Source organism: Sphaeramia orbicularis, chromosome 6, assembly GCF_902148855.1.
Source record: "Sphaeramia orbicularis chromosome 6, fSphaOr1.1, whole genome shotgun sequence".
NCBI lineage: Eukaryota > Metazoa > Chordata > Actinopteri > Kurtiformes > Apogonidae > Sphaeramia > Sphaeramia orbicularis.
The window spans coordinates 3,922,029-3,939,259 of record NC_043962.1 but is presented as its reverse complement, the minus strand read 5'-3'; the positions used below and the strand labels follow the sequence as shown (position 1 = coordinate 3,939,259).

Sequence of the window (17,231 nt, the reverse complement as noted above, 5' to 3'; positions counted from 1 at the left end):
AACATAAAAAACAAGCTACAGAGCCTCTGAACATCCAACCTTTCCTGAGTGATTCATCACCTTTTATAGCACCATACATTATTTAGAATATTATGTTATGTATTTTGCATTTTTCAATGTAAATCAGTTATTTTTCTATATTGTGATCACGTAGATGTTCATAAAAGCTACATATGACACCAGACTGAAAGGACATTTTACAAACTATCAGTAAACCTGGTTCAACAGAAAGGACTGACTTTAATGGAAAATAGCTCAAAATCTAAACTCATTCTGATAATAAGATTTTTCGTGGTTGGTTTAATGCTCAGTTCAACTGTTAATCCAGTTTATAAAGAAGCCAAATATTATGAATTTCTGTCTGTATTCCCAAAATAATTCTGGAAAAATTCACTAATTTCAGAATTTTCGCTTGTGCAAAACTTTCTGCAGTCAGAACACATCATGTATGTGAACGGTTGTTGGATATACTGATATAATAACTGACCTGCAACCCTCGACCACAACTGATACAACCATTGACCAAATGAGTGCAGTTTAATGAGATCTTGTTCAATCTATCATCTTTTCATTCACATTCTGATACGAATAAACAAGAAACATCAGCAGAAAAACACCAAAACAAGAAGAGTTTGGAAAAACATCAATTTTATTTTTGAAATGACTGTTCTTGTGCCCATTCTGATTTCTTTTTCATTTGTTTTTTCTTTTATTGAAAATCTCTTCCACCAATGTCCAAGATAACTATGCTCTCAAATAAAACGAAAAGGTAAAACTTTCAAAATAAAACTCATTTCAAAAACAAAAACATTACAAGAAAAAAATTCCTATAGTTTTCTTTTGCAGAGGGGGTAAAGGGGGGTGGGGGTTGAAACCAAATGCAAAGAGATGCTACAACCGGGAAATAGCTCCTCCTCCTTCTCCTCCTCAAAGCCCTGCCCCTACATGAGGAGGACAGCCAATCACAGTGTAGTGTCCACAAAATCCCATGATGCCCCTCTCTCCATGGGAGACTAAGGCAGTCAAACACAGTAGGTTACAGTATGCATGGATACCTTTACGTGGTAAGATTGTGAGATGAGACACCAGGAGAAAAGACCTCCATTTTTTAGGAAACATTCAAGTGTTGTTTTTTTGGGATGAGTCTTCAGTCTATCCCAGAACTGCAGATTTGTCTCAGACGAGGCTGTAATCCAAACACAGCTGTCTGGAATGGAATACAGACCGTGTACTTATGACTCAACGCCACCCGCCAACCCTCAACCAAGGATATTGTTAGAAAACGGAGATCTTTTTGTCCTGGAGGTTCAGTGTATCATGACTAAGAGCATGTTGTGGTCTCGAACACATGCCTTAAAGTGGAGAGTTTCATTTCAATGATGCTGATCTCACTGCTTTACTGGTTCGACAGTAAATGAGATGTTACTTGCGCTTTCAAAGTGAAGCTCTTCACTTTTTCTACATCCTCATTCAACAGGATCGTTCCTCTCTAACAGTGCTGAAGCCTTGATGGAAGTTGAAGTTGCTCAACTGTAGCTCAGCTGAGATGAGGATGAGTTTGAGATGACGATGCACAGCGCAGTAGATAACCAACCATGAGCTGACCACGGAGAGGGCAAAGGTCAGGAGAGGACACAGCTTTTAACAATCCATTTGTGCACAGTGTTGGCAAGACGATTAAGTTCCATTGATTTGACCTTTAACATCCACCCATTTTGTGGAGCTTTAACTCTAACCTCAATTTCACTGAGGGTTTGGCTCATAACAGAAAAAGGGAAGACTAAAATGCAGGGAGTAGACTCCATTTAAAAGGGAACATCTTCTGGTTTCCATGTTTAACATGAGGATAAACCACAGCGGTTCAACCATGGCTCAAAGGTGACCCCAACCCTAAAGGCCCATTCATGCTCAATTTACATACGTAAATGGGTACGTCCGTTTCAAACACTGTCAACTGTCATTGCCTTCATACTTGGATCCGTCCATTGCATTGGGATGAGCGTTTGGCATCAATCCACCAGAGGGCGCCACTCCTAATTAACATACTGGCCGAATACCACGACGAAGAGTAACATTTTTTGAGAAGAAGAATGTCACAACAAACATGACGACGACAGAGGAGGTATTAATAATGTTAATATTGGGAGGGCAGTTGTTGTGATTCGCATGGTTGTATTGGCTAAAGTTTTACGTCGGATGCCCTTCCTGACACAACCCTCTGCATTTATCCAGGCTTGGGACCGGCTCAATGATCATACTGGCTTGGGCCACCCTTGAGGAAGTTGCTGTAAATATGTCGATAGTTTTTCACTAACTCAAACAGTCACTCTTTAAAACGTTCCGCCATTTCTGGAAATTATTCTATTCAAATCTCAGCACTTCCCCTATGGTTCCTGGTGTTACTGCTCTGTATTCTCTGTTTGGTTTCGCATCCACAAACTCCCAGAGGACAAACAGAAATACCAGCGTAATGACCATATACGTATGTGTCTTTACTGTAGAACATGAATGGGCCTTTAAAGGGGTTGGTCTACACAGTGAATGATCCCCGGAAGATAATTTTAAAAATGCTAATCAGCATGAACTCGGGGAAGTATTTTAAGACCATAACGAATGAGGCTTGATCTTTGACTCGTGTCCTCTCCGTCCCACTTCGCCCCCTCCAGAGGTAGCAGCCCTGCCCTAACACTCCCCACACCCACCCCAAACCCTGCCCTGCCCCTCCAGCCCCCCTCCCAACCCAGCCCCTTCCAGTGGCACTTGTCTACTCGGCCTGAGCGTCGTAGTTGGCTCCGCCCGCCTTCTTCAGTTCTGTGCGGATGTAGTCCTCGTCCAGTTCCCTCGGGTCGCTGATCATGAACTCCTTGGCAAAGTTCTACACAAACAGAACAAATCCATCAATAACGGAGGATACAAACAGTTCTTTTACTATTCCATTGATTATCAGAGGCAGTAATGTCATGGCAATGCAACATCTGGTAGCCAAGACAAGTACAAGTACGTAGACCATCCATGAGCTCCTTTTACACCAACATTCACAGGAACTTCTATTTCCAGGAATTTATTTGCATGGGTAATCTTTGTAGTTAGCATTTCCACCACACTTCACAGTTCCGGAAAGACTTACGTCAGAACAGTCGGGATGACCGAGCGGTCTAAGGTGCTGTGTTCAGGACGCAGTCTCCCCTGGAGACGTAGCTTTGAATCCCACTTTTGACAATACTTTTAATCTCCCAGAGGGGTCTACCCCCAAGGAATCAATAAAACTATATCTAATGTAATCTGATGACATACACCACCACCTCTAGTCCAGTAGGTGGTGTACGAAGCTGAAGGCCAAACAGACACAATGATGCCATAAACAGTGTATGCCAAGATGGAGGATGCTCAAGTAGTTTTTTTATTTATTCATGTATTTTTATTTAACCTTTATTTAACCAGGTTGGTCCCATTGAGATGAAGGATCTGACCAGGCCAAGACGGCAGCGATACAGTCACATCATTACAGTTTTATAGTAATAAAAGCATTTGCAAACACAGAAAAAAACATATAGAATCAGAGGAAACATTTAGAGACCGACAGCCTTGATTCCAAATCAGTCAAAGGAATCAGTGTTTGTAGATGGAGCTCAGACTGAAGCTTGTTCCAGGCATCAGAAGCTGAAAACCAAGATTCAGTCCTTATCTTTGGAATAAACACTTTCAAAGTGTTCATCAAGCAGAGATTGGAACTGCCATTTGTGTTTTACTAAATTGCAAAAAATCCATGTGATCTGCACAGAAAAGACGTAGGCGCCACTAGATTAAACATGGAGGGTGAACGGAAGTACAAAATGCTGCATGTGTGTTCGACCAATACATGTTCTTCAGCACACAGCCCCGCCCCCAAGAATTCCAGGGAACCTGAAAAGTCCAATCCCCTACTATGGAACTTTAATCAAGGAAATTTTGGGGTCGAGGGGAAGTTTTTACCTTTGTAATTTCGGTGGAAACGCACCAAGACTTTTCAAAATCCAGGTAAATGATGGAAGTTCCTGCTGCTTTAGACTGTGTACATTTAGTGGAAGGAGGAACCGTAATGTTACCCACTGGTTTCTGAACAGCTGTCACCATGACAGGTTTTTTGAAGCCAGAAGTTTTGGATATAACAAACGGAGCTCAGAGACATCTAAGAGGGGTCATGAGGGAGCTAATGCTAAACACTAGCTTAATAGACTGACACAGCAGACCCTGAAATCTTATTAACACTTATTAGAGTGATGTCTTTTACACAACTGCACCTACCAGTGATGCAACAATGATGGTGAAACTTAAAACAGCCACTTTCAACTTTCCAAAATAAAATGCCGGATCTATTTTTTCTGGTGAGACTTTAGTTGATTAGATCTACATCTGTGGTTGATTTATCACAGGGTCTACTTGCTGAGGTTTTCCAGAAGGTTTTCTAGCTTAGCTTAGTGTCTCACATATGACATCATGACACACATGATGGATTCTGGACTGACCAATACGTAATCAATATGAATCAGTATTTCAAATCAGTATCTGTATGACTTTACATTTAATACCACTTTGGCTCACTGGTAACTTTAGGTGAGGTGGAACTACAAATAGTATCTGATAGCATCTGCTGGTCCCTGTTCTCATACAGTGAAAACACTAAAAAACTGGACTGATTGAGGTGAATTAAACTAATTTCATTGGTGGAGAAGCGGCATTACCACACTGACCAGGTGAGCTGAAGTCAATGTAATGCTAACAGGATGAGTTGTACAGTAATAAACTCAAAGAAACACCACTCAACAAAATCCTGTGGTTGTCTTAGTTTTAATGTAACTTCTTAACCACAAATACAGTAGAACTGTCCATGAATCACTGTGAAAGTCTGACTCATCTGTCAACCACCGGGCAGACCTGAAACCCCCTGAATGAAGCAAATGAGAACATGACATACAGAAAAAATGCTGACTTCTAAGAAGAAATGGACTGTTTTAATTCTGAGTCGAATGGAGCTGGGACAAAAAAGTCCAAAAATTAAAATATATTTATGTATTAAGAGCTCTAAACATGACCCGAAACATTAGAACCATGGGAGGCTAAACTAAAACAGTTAGCTTAAATAAATAAGTACATAATTAAATAAACAAAATGTATATGTCACAGTAGAGACTGAAATCCAGTAGGATTCGTAATCCTACTAGGACAGATAGGAATTTTAGTTTGTCCTAAAATTCCTATTTTAGTTTGTCCTAGGACAAACTAAAATTCCTATCTGTCCTAGTAGGATTACGAATCCTACTGGATTTCAATCCCTACTGTGACATATACATTTACTCATTTATGAATTTCTTGTATTTATGTAGGTATGGATTGGGTTTTAAACGTCTTCAACCTTGGCTACCTTGGTTTTAGTCCAGAGGTTTGTTTTTACTTTTATCACAATCATTCTTTTATTGACCATCTTTATCTTTTATGTGCTGATTAGTGGAACTTGGAGAAGTTTTATTGCATCATGTTTATAGTTGACTCATCTTGGTTTCATGTTTCGCGTCACTGTGTTTTGAGAAAATGTCAAAAGGTTGTCTTTAACATCTAACTGCAAAACAAATCTATCTGCGGGTATAAATAAAGTAACCTGAACCAGAAAAGCTGGTAAAAGTGGTGCATTTGTTGCTACAAGTGATTTGGCCAGTTGTCTACATACAGTAAATTTCTGAGATTAATGGAGAATAGAATATTTTTTGTTATTGTGTGCATTTATCACATGAATATGAATCTAAGGCAACAGTTTGTTTCATGGTGTCAGTGTAATAGTTCTGTTTGTTAATGTCTTCATCTCCTCGTCCTGTCGCTTCATTACCTGTGCAAATGCTCAGTTTCCCCAGAGAACCAATTAGAGCTTCAGCCTCGTTTACTCTCATTACACTGACAGTTATTACCGTCACCGAGTCCAAAACAAGTGAAGTGGAGTCTCTGACCTGCACGACTTCTTTGACCAGCGTCTTGTCGGTGCTGATCTTGGCGCGTTGGAGCCCACTGATGTTCTCGCCGATCCAGGTGATGAGGGTGAACTTGGTCCGTTTGCTCATGGCGTCTCCTGTTTTGACTCGGACGAATCCAAAAAGACGAGCGTCATCTGAGGAAACAGAAAGAAGACGTCGACTGAGAACGAGGACGACAGAGGAGGACGATAAGACAGCCGGTGGAATCGACCGGATTGAAAGAAAAACCCAAACACTGGCTGATGCAGTGCAGATACATGCAGATGCAGGGTGGGGGTTTTTTAGTTCCACCCTTGGCACAGCTCCATTGAACCTAATGTCTAACAGAGGACGAAATGGACTTATTCAGGTCAACAGACTGAATGAGGGACATCTATTATGAGTGTGGCGTCACAAACCTCCCACTGTGGCCACGTCTGCCACCGTCATGTTGGTCTGACACAAAACAGACTGTGATAAAACTGTAAATATGAACCAGACTGTGATAAAACTGTAAATATGAACCCGTTCCAGTGTGTGTGTGTGTGTGTGTGTGTGTGTGTACGGTAGAGCAAACAGCTGCTCATCTGGACATATCTACATATGGTTTCAGGGCGAGGTGCACTGACTTCCTGTAAAATTGTTGCCAACAAGTAAAAAAAATTCCAGTAACAGTAAAATTTAAATCAGCCCATGAAATATTTTGTCGGTGAAGCTGCTTGTACGTCAGTGGCCTGTGAAAAGGCAGGAACTACCCTTAAAATGGTTGTAATTCTTAAATGGTTACTGCAATATTTGAGTTAAAGCTGAAAATCCAGACTTCAATCACATCTTATCGTTTCATTTTAGACCAGGGGTCTCAAACTCATTTTCTTTCAGGGGCCACATTCAGCCCAATTTGATCTGCAGTGGGCCAAACGAGTCAAATAATAGCATAATAAGCTATAAATAATGACAACTCCAAATTGTTGTCTTTGTTTTAGTGCAAAAAAAAAAAAATTAAATTATGAAAATACTTTTATAAACTATCAAAAAAGTGAATAACCTGAAAAAACAGAAATTTAAATTAAAAAAACTTAAGAAAATTTAGTGCAATTTTAACAATATTCTGCCTCAACTTATTATTTCTCCATGTGCATTATGGATCACATCTACAAAGACACTAAACACTTAGTAACAGGCAGAAAAATAGTTAAAACCGTGCTTAATTTTCTTTAGACATTTCAGGTTGTTCATATTTGTTCAGGTTATTCACATTTTATTATTACAGGATAGTTCGTAAATGTAAATACTTCCATAATTTAATGTCATTTTTTGCACAAAAACAAAGAAAAAAAAAGGAAGTTTGTATTATTTATAGGCATAATGTAAGATTATTTTTCTCACATCAAAGCAAGCAGAAAATATGGAGTCATTTTTTGTCGGTTCTTCTGCTGTTATTATTTGACTGTAGATCATTATTGGTCTGTATGTGGAACCTGAACTAAAATGAGTTCCACAGCCTTGACTGGAATTTTTGCACTTTACTAATTCATCCCACGGGCCGCACCGGCCCCCGGGCCGCATCTTTGAGACCCCTGTTTTACACTGTAACAGTTGAATCACTGTCTAAAGACTCATGGACCTGACTGTAAGATGATGCAGGTTTTACATATTTAATAAAAAAATAAATAAAATAAGAAAAAGCTGCTGTTGTTACTGACCAAATACTAATGATCTGTACCTGCCAAAAACCTAAAAAACTACTAAAAGCACCAATAAACTTCACGTATGTCTGCTCATAATGGTCTTACACTTAATTCTTTCTACATTTGATTAACCTTACAGTATGTGGGTGAGCACATTATGCACATTTTGCACTTCATGTTATAAAAGGTCACATTATCCGTTACAATTTCTGTCAGGTTTTTCCAATTCTGACCCATCCACTAAAATCAGCACATTGAAAACAATGTTAAATTCCTGACGCATTTCAGCATTTAACATTTGACCTAGCACAAAAAACAATCATGTTTATGAACCACTGTTGGTGTTAATCATTGGCATATGCCAGGATGAAAAATATAAAAATAAATAATGCAATTTTTATGTAGAATACTGAAAAAAAAAATTTTTTAAACATGGCATTTAAAGGGTTAAAAATATGGCATATATGTTGTGCGTTGATGGGATGTTTGATGAGTAACCGGCAAAAGCACCGACACAGATGATGGCTAATAAATGAGTTCTAAACTACAAAAACTGACTTTAAGAGAAAATAACAGCTCAAACACAATAGAACTGACTCCCACCATGATCTTTACTCTTAGATCAATGTTCAGATCCACATCTACCCATTTATTACATTCCACTGGATGTTCATTTCAATGATAATCTGGATTATCTGGTTTCTTATAAAGACAGACATATATATCAGCTGTTTCCTGCTTCAAACTATCAACATTACATTGGTCAGTAAAAACCACTCAACTTTAAATCCTTGACAATCTGTAATAAACTCAAGTATCAACTTTACCATTTTTTTTCAATGTTGAACCATATCTGTATTGTTGATTTGCTTTTTTTTTTTTGATAGAAATAGTAGTTTACTTTCATTTTTGCCTTTTTCATTCATCCAACCCTAGTCAAACTAACCGTCCCAGACTAATATTTCATTGGACCATCTGTAGTTTCCATTATGATCATATTTGTTGTGGCGTTGCATCATTTAACTGTCACATTTATTTCCACCATTTTATGGACACAACATGATCCTAGACGTGACTGACTGAACCAACACTGCAGGCACTAGGCATGATGGGTAATCACTCCTCACCCTGACACTCATTTTACCAACTTTTAGTCTGTTTTAACCATCTTTTAGTTTGGTTTTACGATCTTTAAGCCTAGTTTAACCATTCTTTACTTTGGTTTAGCCACCTTTTACTTTGGTTTTATTATTTTTTTATTTTATTTTGACCATTTCTTAGTTTAGCTTTACTGTCTGTTGTACTAGTTTAACCAACTTTTACCATACTTTAGTCTATTTTAACCATCTTTAAGGCTGGTTTAACCATCAAATTGTTTGGTTTTACAGTCTTTTAGACTTGTTTCACCAAATTTTAGTCCATTTTAACCAAATTTTAGTTTAGTTTTACCAACTCCTGGTCTGTTTAAACCATATCTGTATTAGTTTTATTATACTTTAGTTTAGTTTAGATGCGTCTATCCCTTTGAAACAGGGTTAATCTGGGCTCATCATGACCTTTTTCCATTGAAACACAGTCCAATCTTTAGTCTTTCTACAAACTGATGGTTTTGAAGAAATGATGAGAAGCTCCTCATGCATCAGTTAAAAGGTTAAAGAAGTAAAACATTTCTGACGTTTTTGAAGAATTAACTGAAATACAAAGTATGTTTTCATTAAGCTAATTTAATCACACTTTTAATTTATGTGAAAATACACTGAAATTCATGATATAGCAAAAACATTAGCAGCTGCTGTTATTAAATGGAAAACACTAATGTATGAAGACAGAGCTGCAGAAACAGCTATTAAACAAAGGCTTTGACACAACACATCAACGACGACTATGAATTAACGACATATGATCCAGACCTAGAGTTCAGCTCAGGTTGAGCTTTTAGAACCAAGTATCTGTTACACTGTTCAGCTCCTCCATCAACAACTCAAGTAATATTATGTGATGTTATTATATGAAACAATAATGAACCAACTCTTATAGTTACACAACACCAGTGGATGAAAATGTGCATCATGTTTCACAAACACTCATGTTCTTTTACTAATTTACTGAAAATATACGAAACCTTTGAATGGAACCCAAGAAAATTCTGCAAACTCCCTGTGGCGTTCACTGATGTGTTAATTTCAAGTTATGACGTTAAATCTACGCAAATGAAGGAAAGCGTTACTGTTAAAAGGTGAGTTTGTTTAATTGAACCGCATTAAGAGTTTACACAGTGAAGGCAGTTTTATCTTTAAGTCGCTGTTAAAGGAGCTGATAAAGACTCTCCTGGTGTTGAAGTGTGTCCAGTGGCTCCTGTTTGTGTTCAGATCAGACTCTTATCACTGGGACTTCTGGGAGTTTCAACACTTACACGTATACACCCACAGTCACCTGGTTCAACCGAAGCTGTTACATCATCACTGCTGGGGCATGTCATAAATATCAGCAACTTCTAAGTTTTCCACTGGTTTTCATCAGGTATGGGTAGTTTTTGGTTCGATTGTATTCTTTATTATTATTTAATTAGACCAGGGATGTCAAAGTCATGTTAGTTCAGGTTCCACATTCAGACCAATATGATCTAAAGTGGATCAGAACCAGTAAAATAATAACAGAATAACAAGTCCAAAGTTTTCTCTAAGTTTTAGAGTGAAAAAGTAAAGCAACATTATGAAAATGTTTATATCTACAAACTGTACTTGTGAATAATATGAACAACCTGATGTTTCTTAAGGCAAATAAGTGCAATTTTAACAATATTATGTCTCAGTTTATCATTTACACATGTTCATTACAACTTAAACATACATTTATTTTCAGGCAGAATATTGGTTAAATTGCACTTATTTGCCTTATGCCATTTACGGTTGTTTATATTTATTCAGGATATTCATGTTTTTTGTGCAAGAATGGTTTGCAAATGTAAACATTTTCACGTAATTTAACTTTTTCACACTAAAATAAAGACCCATTTGAGATTGAATTGGTCTGGATGTGGAACCTGAACTAAAATCAGTTAACACCATTGAATGTTAATGTCATCAGCGTCCGTGGACCGGATTGGGCCCTTTAGCGGACCAGTTTTGGTCCACGGGCCGTATGTTTGACATCCCTGACTTAGATACACGGCTGTAAACTCTTGATGTCTAAATCTAGCATCATTTATCCTCATATAGGTGGAAAAAAATGTGGAAAAGCATCCCAAACAGTCCACTCCACAGTGGATGAACAGCTGTCATTAGAGCTGAGACGAACCTTTTGAGTCAGTTTTGATTAATCCTCCTCATTATTTTACTTGTCCTGAGGTTAGATTCTGTGGTTCCCAGACTCTGGTGTTGTGTCTAAGCCTTGTAACGTGAGGGGAAACCTTGGACTTGCCGACTCATCCACACTCCTTCCCCCTTTGCCACATTCTTCTGGGTTTGTCTTTCCGTTGTGTGATGCTGACTGTGCAGACGGCTGACCCTCAAACACACAAAACTGCAAACGACAACATTGATGACGCAGCAAAAACAACCAGGGGATCTGTGTTGGCAGAGGGATGCCTCTACATACATTCACCACAGGTTGGTGGGTGACACTTTATCTCGGTGTGTACAGGTTTAGTCCCAGTGGAAACCAGAGCTGCCTCATGTGGACCATCCAGTCTGGTGAGGTCGGTGTTACCGACCAATCAGGTGAAGCCAGGTTTGGGTTTGGATTCACTGAGTCCGTTTACATTCACACTAACGCTCTGATCAGTATCTGATTTATGGAGCTATCAGACTATTAATGATTATGAATCTGTGTTTCATTACACTGAGAATGGGATCCCTCAGGGCACCATCTTAGACCCATCATATATATGTTTAGGTTTGCAGCTGCACGCTCATGACACTGAACATGTTTACATCCATACTAATGCTCTGATCATTATCTAATTTTTGGAGTAATCAGATTATTATTGATCATGAACAGTTTAATCTGATCGGTTTTATCAGATAACAGAAAACACACCTGGATTTGTCGCCAATACTCCCATGTCTTTCTGCATGTGCACAGGATAACCTGATTTATTTAGTTCTGTTACATCTGAACATGTGTAAACACATTTAAAATTATAGAAAATGGTTGTTATGTAAATGTCAGTTGAAGACAATAACAGGAACTTTGATTCTACTATCACTATGTCCGTACATACTCCGAAAGAAATCCAATAATGGACTGAAACGTCTAAACCACGGACTATTGATGATCTTAAAGTGCATGTTAACACATCCGATCTGATTATTACAACTATCTGATTACTCCCAGTTGTGGGATTTTTATGGCTCAGTGATTCATTAAATTGAGAATGGGATCCCTCAGGGCACCGGTCTTTTTTTTTTTTTTTAACCATTTATTATATATATATATATATATATATATATATATATATATATATATATATATAATTAAAAAAGTAGTCTCCATCCACTGTCATTGATAAAACTCTATGTGGCTAATTTTGTTGTTGTTGCTTATTGTTTTTGTCAAGTTTTTATTAAATTTGTTAATTTTATTGATTACTTTGGCTGTTTTTGTTCATTTTCTTGCTTATTATTATTATTTTTTTTTTACTTCATTTTTTTGCTTGTTTTTTCTTGTGTTATTTTCTTACTTTGTACATTTTTTTAAAATCTTATTTACAATTTAATATATAGAATAAAAATACAAGTGTGAAAAAGTCACTTTTTCAGCAAAATATATCATTAACTGAACATAAACCAAGTGCTCATGTTCAGTTTTAAATAAAATGCTGTATCAGATGAATTAACTCATCCAAAACTGTTTCACCCAAGTATCAGGTCACCATAAATTGTGTTTCAGCCATTTATCATTTCACTACAACAAGAAACGCACATGAACACAACACTAACGTTATATTGAATTCACAAATGGAAAGGCTCATCTTCCCGATAGCACCTGAAGGCAGCATTAGTCCTCCGTCTGCACCAGTTTTTCCTCCACTCTGGGCTTTTTTTTCTTGCAGAATTAAAACTTCACACCTAAAACAGGAGAACACGCCTGAATATAAACCAAAGGTGTCCAACGTGTCTGAACTTCAGACAAGATCTGACGGCCGTGGTTCAACTCTGTGATAAATGTGTGATTTCAACACAGGAATGTGAGCTCTGCAACATGAGGAAGAAAAACCCAGTGGATTCCAGCCCTGAGGGTGTAAACTTTAAACACAACAACAGGCTGCATCACAAACACCACACCCAACATCTGAACACATGATGGAACACACACACACACACACACACACACACAGCAGCTTTAAAGTGGAACTGTCGTCTGAACGTCCAATTATTTACTGAGGCCTGAACACACCACAGATTGATCTTCATTAGAGACGACATAAACATGACCAAAACATGTTAGATCCACTTCAGTAATTCTAGTCTCTGGTCTCAGATTCTGTTTTCTCTACGTTCTAAAAGTCAGAACCAAACTGGGAAAGAAATCTGTTAAATGTTCTGGTTCCACTGAACAGAAAAACCAACAGAAGGAGATAAAACTGAAGGAACTGGTCTATTTAAATACAATTAAAGTCATTTTAAACAAATGGAAAAAGGATAAATATGGATGGAGATGTTTTTACAACTGCATTTAATGGGTTTCTGCTTTGAGATGCTTTTAAAGAACATTTTCGATTATACTTTTAGTACCTTTTAAATTATTGATGGTGTTTTTTGTACATTTTCAGTGTGGATGTTTGGCTGAAATTTGCAGGACACTGCAAAAGAGAATTTTTAATCTCAATGAGTGACTTTTTCCTGGTTAATAATGGTTGTTATTATTATTATTATTATTATTATTATTATTATTATTATTAAAGCTATGTTGCCAAAATTATGTGAAATGATGAGTACAGTGCAAGGTTTGAGATTAGTTCTGTCTTTGGAGACATTTTTTCCAAAAATTATAAATGTAAACTCTTTGTTATATTATATTCAATGTATTTAATGAGTGGAGGCAGAAACTGTTCTGTCACTTGTTGGTTTCTGAATGACCAGTAGTTCACAATTTGGTCGTCACCATGTTGGCTTTTGGAAGCTGCAAGTGACCATATTTGTACATTAGGGGTGGAGCTACCGGATCTATCTATCTCTGTAACTATACAGTCTTGTTCATGACCTAAGATCTGATTAGTGTAAGTCAATGGCAGCTGGAGCCTCTAGTGGCCATGAGTGGTATTACAACTGAAGCTGCAGGCCTAGCACTTTATTGTGGATATTTTTTACTCCATATAAATACTAAATACTATAATAAATAAACCAGCCTTTGTAACCAGTGATGCTTTGACTGATTCGTAAAAGGTCAATATAATAAACAATAACTCAAAGCGGGAAAATGTGGATTAATAAACCGATATCACATCGTCACAATATCTGCCTGGAAATGCTGACATGAATTTATGAAACCAACCATTTCTGATGTTTTAGAACTCAGATAAATCTAGAATTGGATATCTGAAGTCAAAGTAACAGATACTTAAGTTAATTAATATAAATCAGCGAATAACAGTAATATATGTAATTATTCACCTTCATTTCATGTCGTTTGTTTTGTTTCCTTTGTCAGACACACAACACAAAATACTCATTGATTATTTAATGTTGGTGGAAAAAAAAATTCAATTTTTTTCTGTTTTTTTTTTTTTTTTTTTTATGTTCTACTCTCTAGATTTCAGAGCTGCAACTACCAATAATCCTCATTGTTGGTTATTTTCTCAGTTGATGTATGGACTGAACCATTCTATGAAATGGTGATGAGTGTTTCCCAAAGAGGATCATGTTTATGTTCAGTTTCCCGTCACAGAGGATGACAGAACACAGAAAATATTCACATTTAAGAAAATACAATCAGAAAATTACTCAAATAGCCGATCTTTGTACCTCTATTAAAAAAAACTTAAGCAGTCATCTGAATTCTTCCACTACACAGATATTTATCAGTATTTACTGTTTTTACGACAGCATTTTTAATCACACAAACCTTTTTAACAAATGATACATAATGACTCCATTGCAAGTGCTGCTTTTCTGTTATTTCCTGCTAATATATAGTTTTTAGTAAATAAATCTTCCTGGGAATCATGTTTTGGCTCGAGTTTGGGTATGAAGAAAAAAAAATCTTTCTAAATTACCCAGACCCGTAGAAAATGAAGTAATGTAAAATAAAGTGACATAAAAGGAGCCCTAGAACGAAATTCACATGAATGACAAATACCTTCAAAGAAGTACACATATTGTAATATATATATATACACACACACACACACACACACACACACACACACACAGTGGCGGATTCACCTACCAGTGCCCTCGGTGCCACGCCCCCCCATTTGAGAATCTGCAGAAAAAATTCCTGTTTTGACCAGGAATCAAACCATGGTGTACTGTGTTGTAGTTCGAAGCTTAATCTACTGAGCTAAATCTCCATAGGTCTAAAAAGCGACCTGTTTGCCATCTGATTATCTTACTACTTTTCCTAATGTGACGTTTACATCTAAGCTTCAGAGTTAATTAGGTTTAAAGTGTATATTGTGTTGTGAAATATGACTGTAATGCTCAGTATGTTCTGTAAACAAAGCAAGAAGGAAAATGACAATTCAGAGAAGGATATCACATATAGCTCCCCCGTTTCCATTTTTTCTGGATCTGCCACTGTAAATATATTATATATACATGTAACATATATACCTATGTTTTTCTCTGTCCTCCAGATTTCCTCCATCATCAATAACAGGTGCATTTGGTTTAATCCAGACTACAATGGTGATGAACATGAGGATTTGGTGAGATGTTCACCACTCCTGATGCTAACGTTAACTGTGTGCATTATGGGTCAAATGTAGGTAGAATTTCCCTGGTAGGATAATAAAGCGGGTTAACCTTTCACCTTCGCATGCTGTGACGGTGTCGTTGCAGGACTCGTGGCTAATGGGTAACAGAGCAGAGTCTTAAAAGATTAGTGTCCTGATAAGTCAAGCTGTCGGTTATATAGACGACAGAGAACGTATAGATATAGACACATAGAAGATCCACATATATAAGACCAACAGAATGTGCAGGGGTCTGTGGACTGATGTCAGCTTTACCTGTGCACATCCTCTTGAAGTCGTCATAGTCAGTCCCTTGTCCTGCAGGTACGATCATAGAGCCCTCATACTTGAACACAGCCCTGCAAAACAACACATCACACCATTTTATCACCTTTATGTCACTGCATCAGGTACATCTGGCAAAGGGAAGCAGTGCATGAACGCCTCAGACGAATGCACAAGGTGGCAGCTGTGGGTGAGCCATGCACAAGTGTCATTACTCTAAGACTATCCTCTGAATACAGGACAAAGGAAATTACTTCTGCCCCGCTGGGCCTCATAAGAGCGCAGTGTAAGTCTGCTCCACAGCCAGAATACAGATCAGCTCCAACCACAGGGACATCACACTGAAGGCTGCACGAGTTCATCCCACAAATCCTGCTATTTAGCCCCTGAGATCCTGTCTTCACTTCCAATCGTGCACAAAGATCTGACACAGAAGTGCATACTTACCTCTATAACGCCTATTGACAGAAACAAGGCCGAACTCCATTTTAAAATTCAGCTATTTTAGGGTTTTATGCTGGAGTTGTGTTAATTAGTCGAATAAAAACAAGTTTTGGCACGATTCTAGAATCTTGAGGATCTCATCTTCAATTCGGCGTATGAATGGTTTCAATCGGTGCTTATTTAAAACAGAATACGGTTCCGCTTCTTGTCTTTTCCGCAGAGGAGACCCCCGCTTTGGGCGTTAACAACCCCAATGAATGAACGTTACAACACACACTGAATGTAGGGAAATACAAGCTGTTCGGCAGCCGAATTCAAGAACAGACAGCAAATATTACAAAGGGTCTTGAATTTGACATTTTAGACACAAATTTTAGCATTTTTCCAACACAAACTATAATAGTGCGAAATTGTAATGGAGTTCGTCAGTGCGTCGGTGTCCGTGAACTCACCAGTTGGTGTCCGTGTTGTCGTCTCGGACCTCATTGTAAGCCTCTCTACAGGCTTCTCTGTCGACCTGGGTTGCCATTTTTCGCATGGACAGGAGTCAAATAGTCGTAATTATCCAAAGTGTGGGGTGCGGACGGTAGCGTTCCTAAAGCAGGTGAGTTCTGCGGCGGATGACAAACATGAGACAAAGGCTCCAATCACGGACCACGGCACGCGGACGCACGGACTCAGAGATGCGTGGCGGATGGTCCTCGTGCGGCTCGGCTCATTTCCTGGATGTTTGTGCTTTATGGGCGTTGGAGGTGTTAGTCAATCAGACTGGCAGACACACACACACACACACACACACAGACAAGTCCCCCGACACTGCAATCGCCTCCTCCCTGAACGGACACCGGAGCCGCGCACGGAGCCGCGCACGGAGACGTGTAAAGCCGCAGGACGCACAGCCGCCACTTCCGCCGGAGGATTTCAAAATAAGAGACA

At 38.2% G+C, this 17,231-nt stretch overlaps 1 protein-coding gene across 1 annotated transcript; it reads right to left on the bottom strand.

The window, feature by feature from the left end:
• Positions 1-1,111: 1,111 nt before the first annotated feature.
• On the bottom strand, positions 1,112-17,132 carry cotl1 (coactosin-like F-actin binding protein 1). Its single transcript, XM_030136562.1, has 4 exons — positions 16,748-17,132; positions 15,843-15,925; positions 5,979-6,136; positions 1,112-2,875 (listed from the first exon to the last, which is right to left on the bottom strand). The coding sequence occupies exons 1-4, from the start codon at positions 16,831-16,833 to the stop codon at positions 2,765-2,767; spliced, it is 438 nt and encodes a 145-aa protein (XP_029992422.1). The 5' UTR covers positions 16,834-17,132; the 3' UTR covers positions 1,112-2,764.
• Between the last annotated feature and the right edge of the window lie 99 nt (positions 17,133-17,231).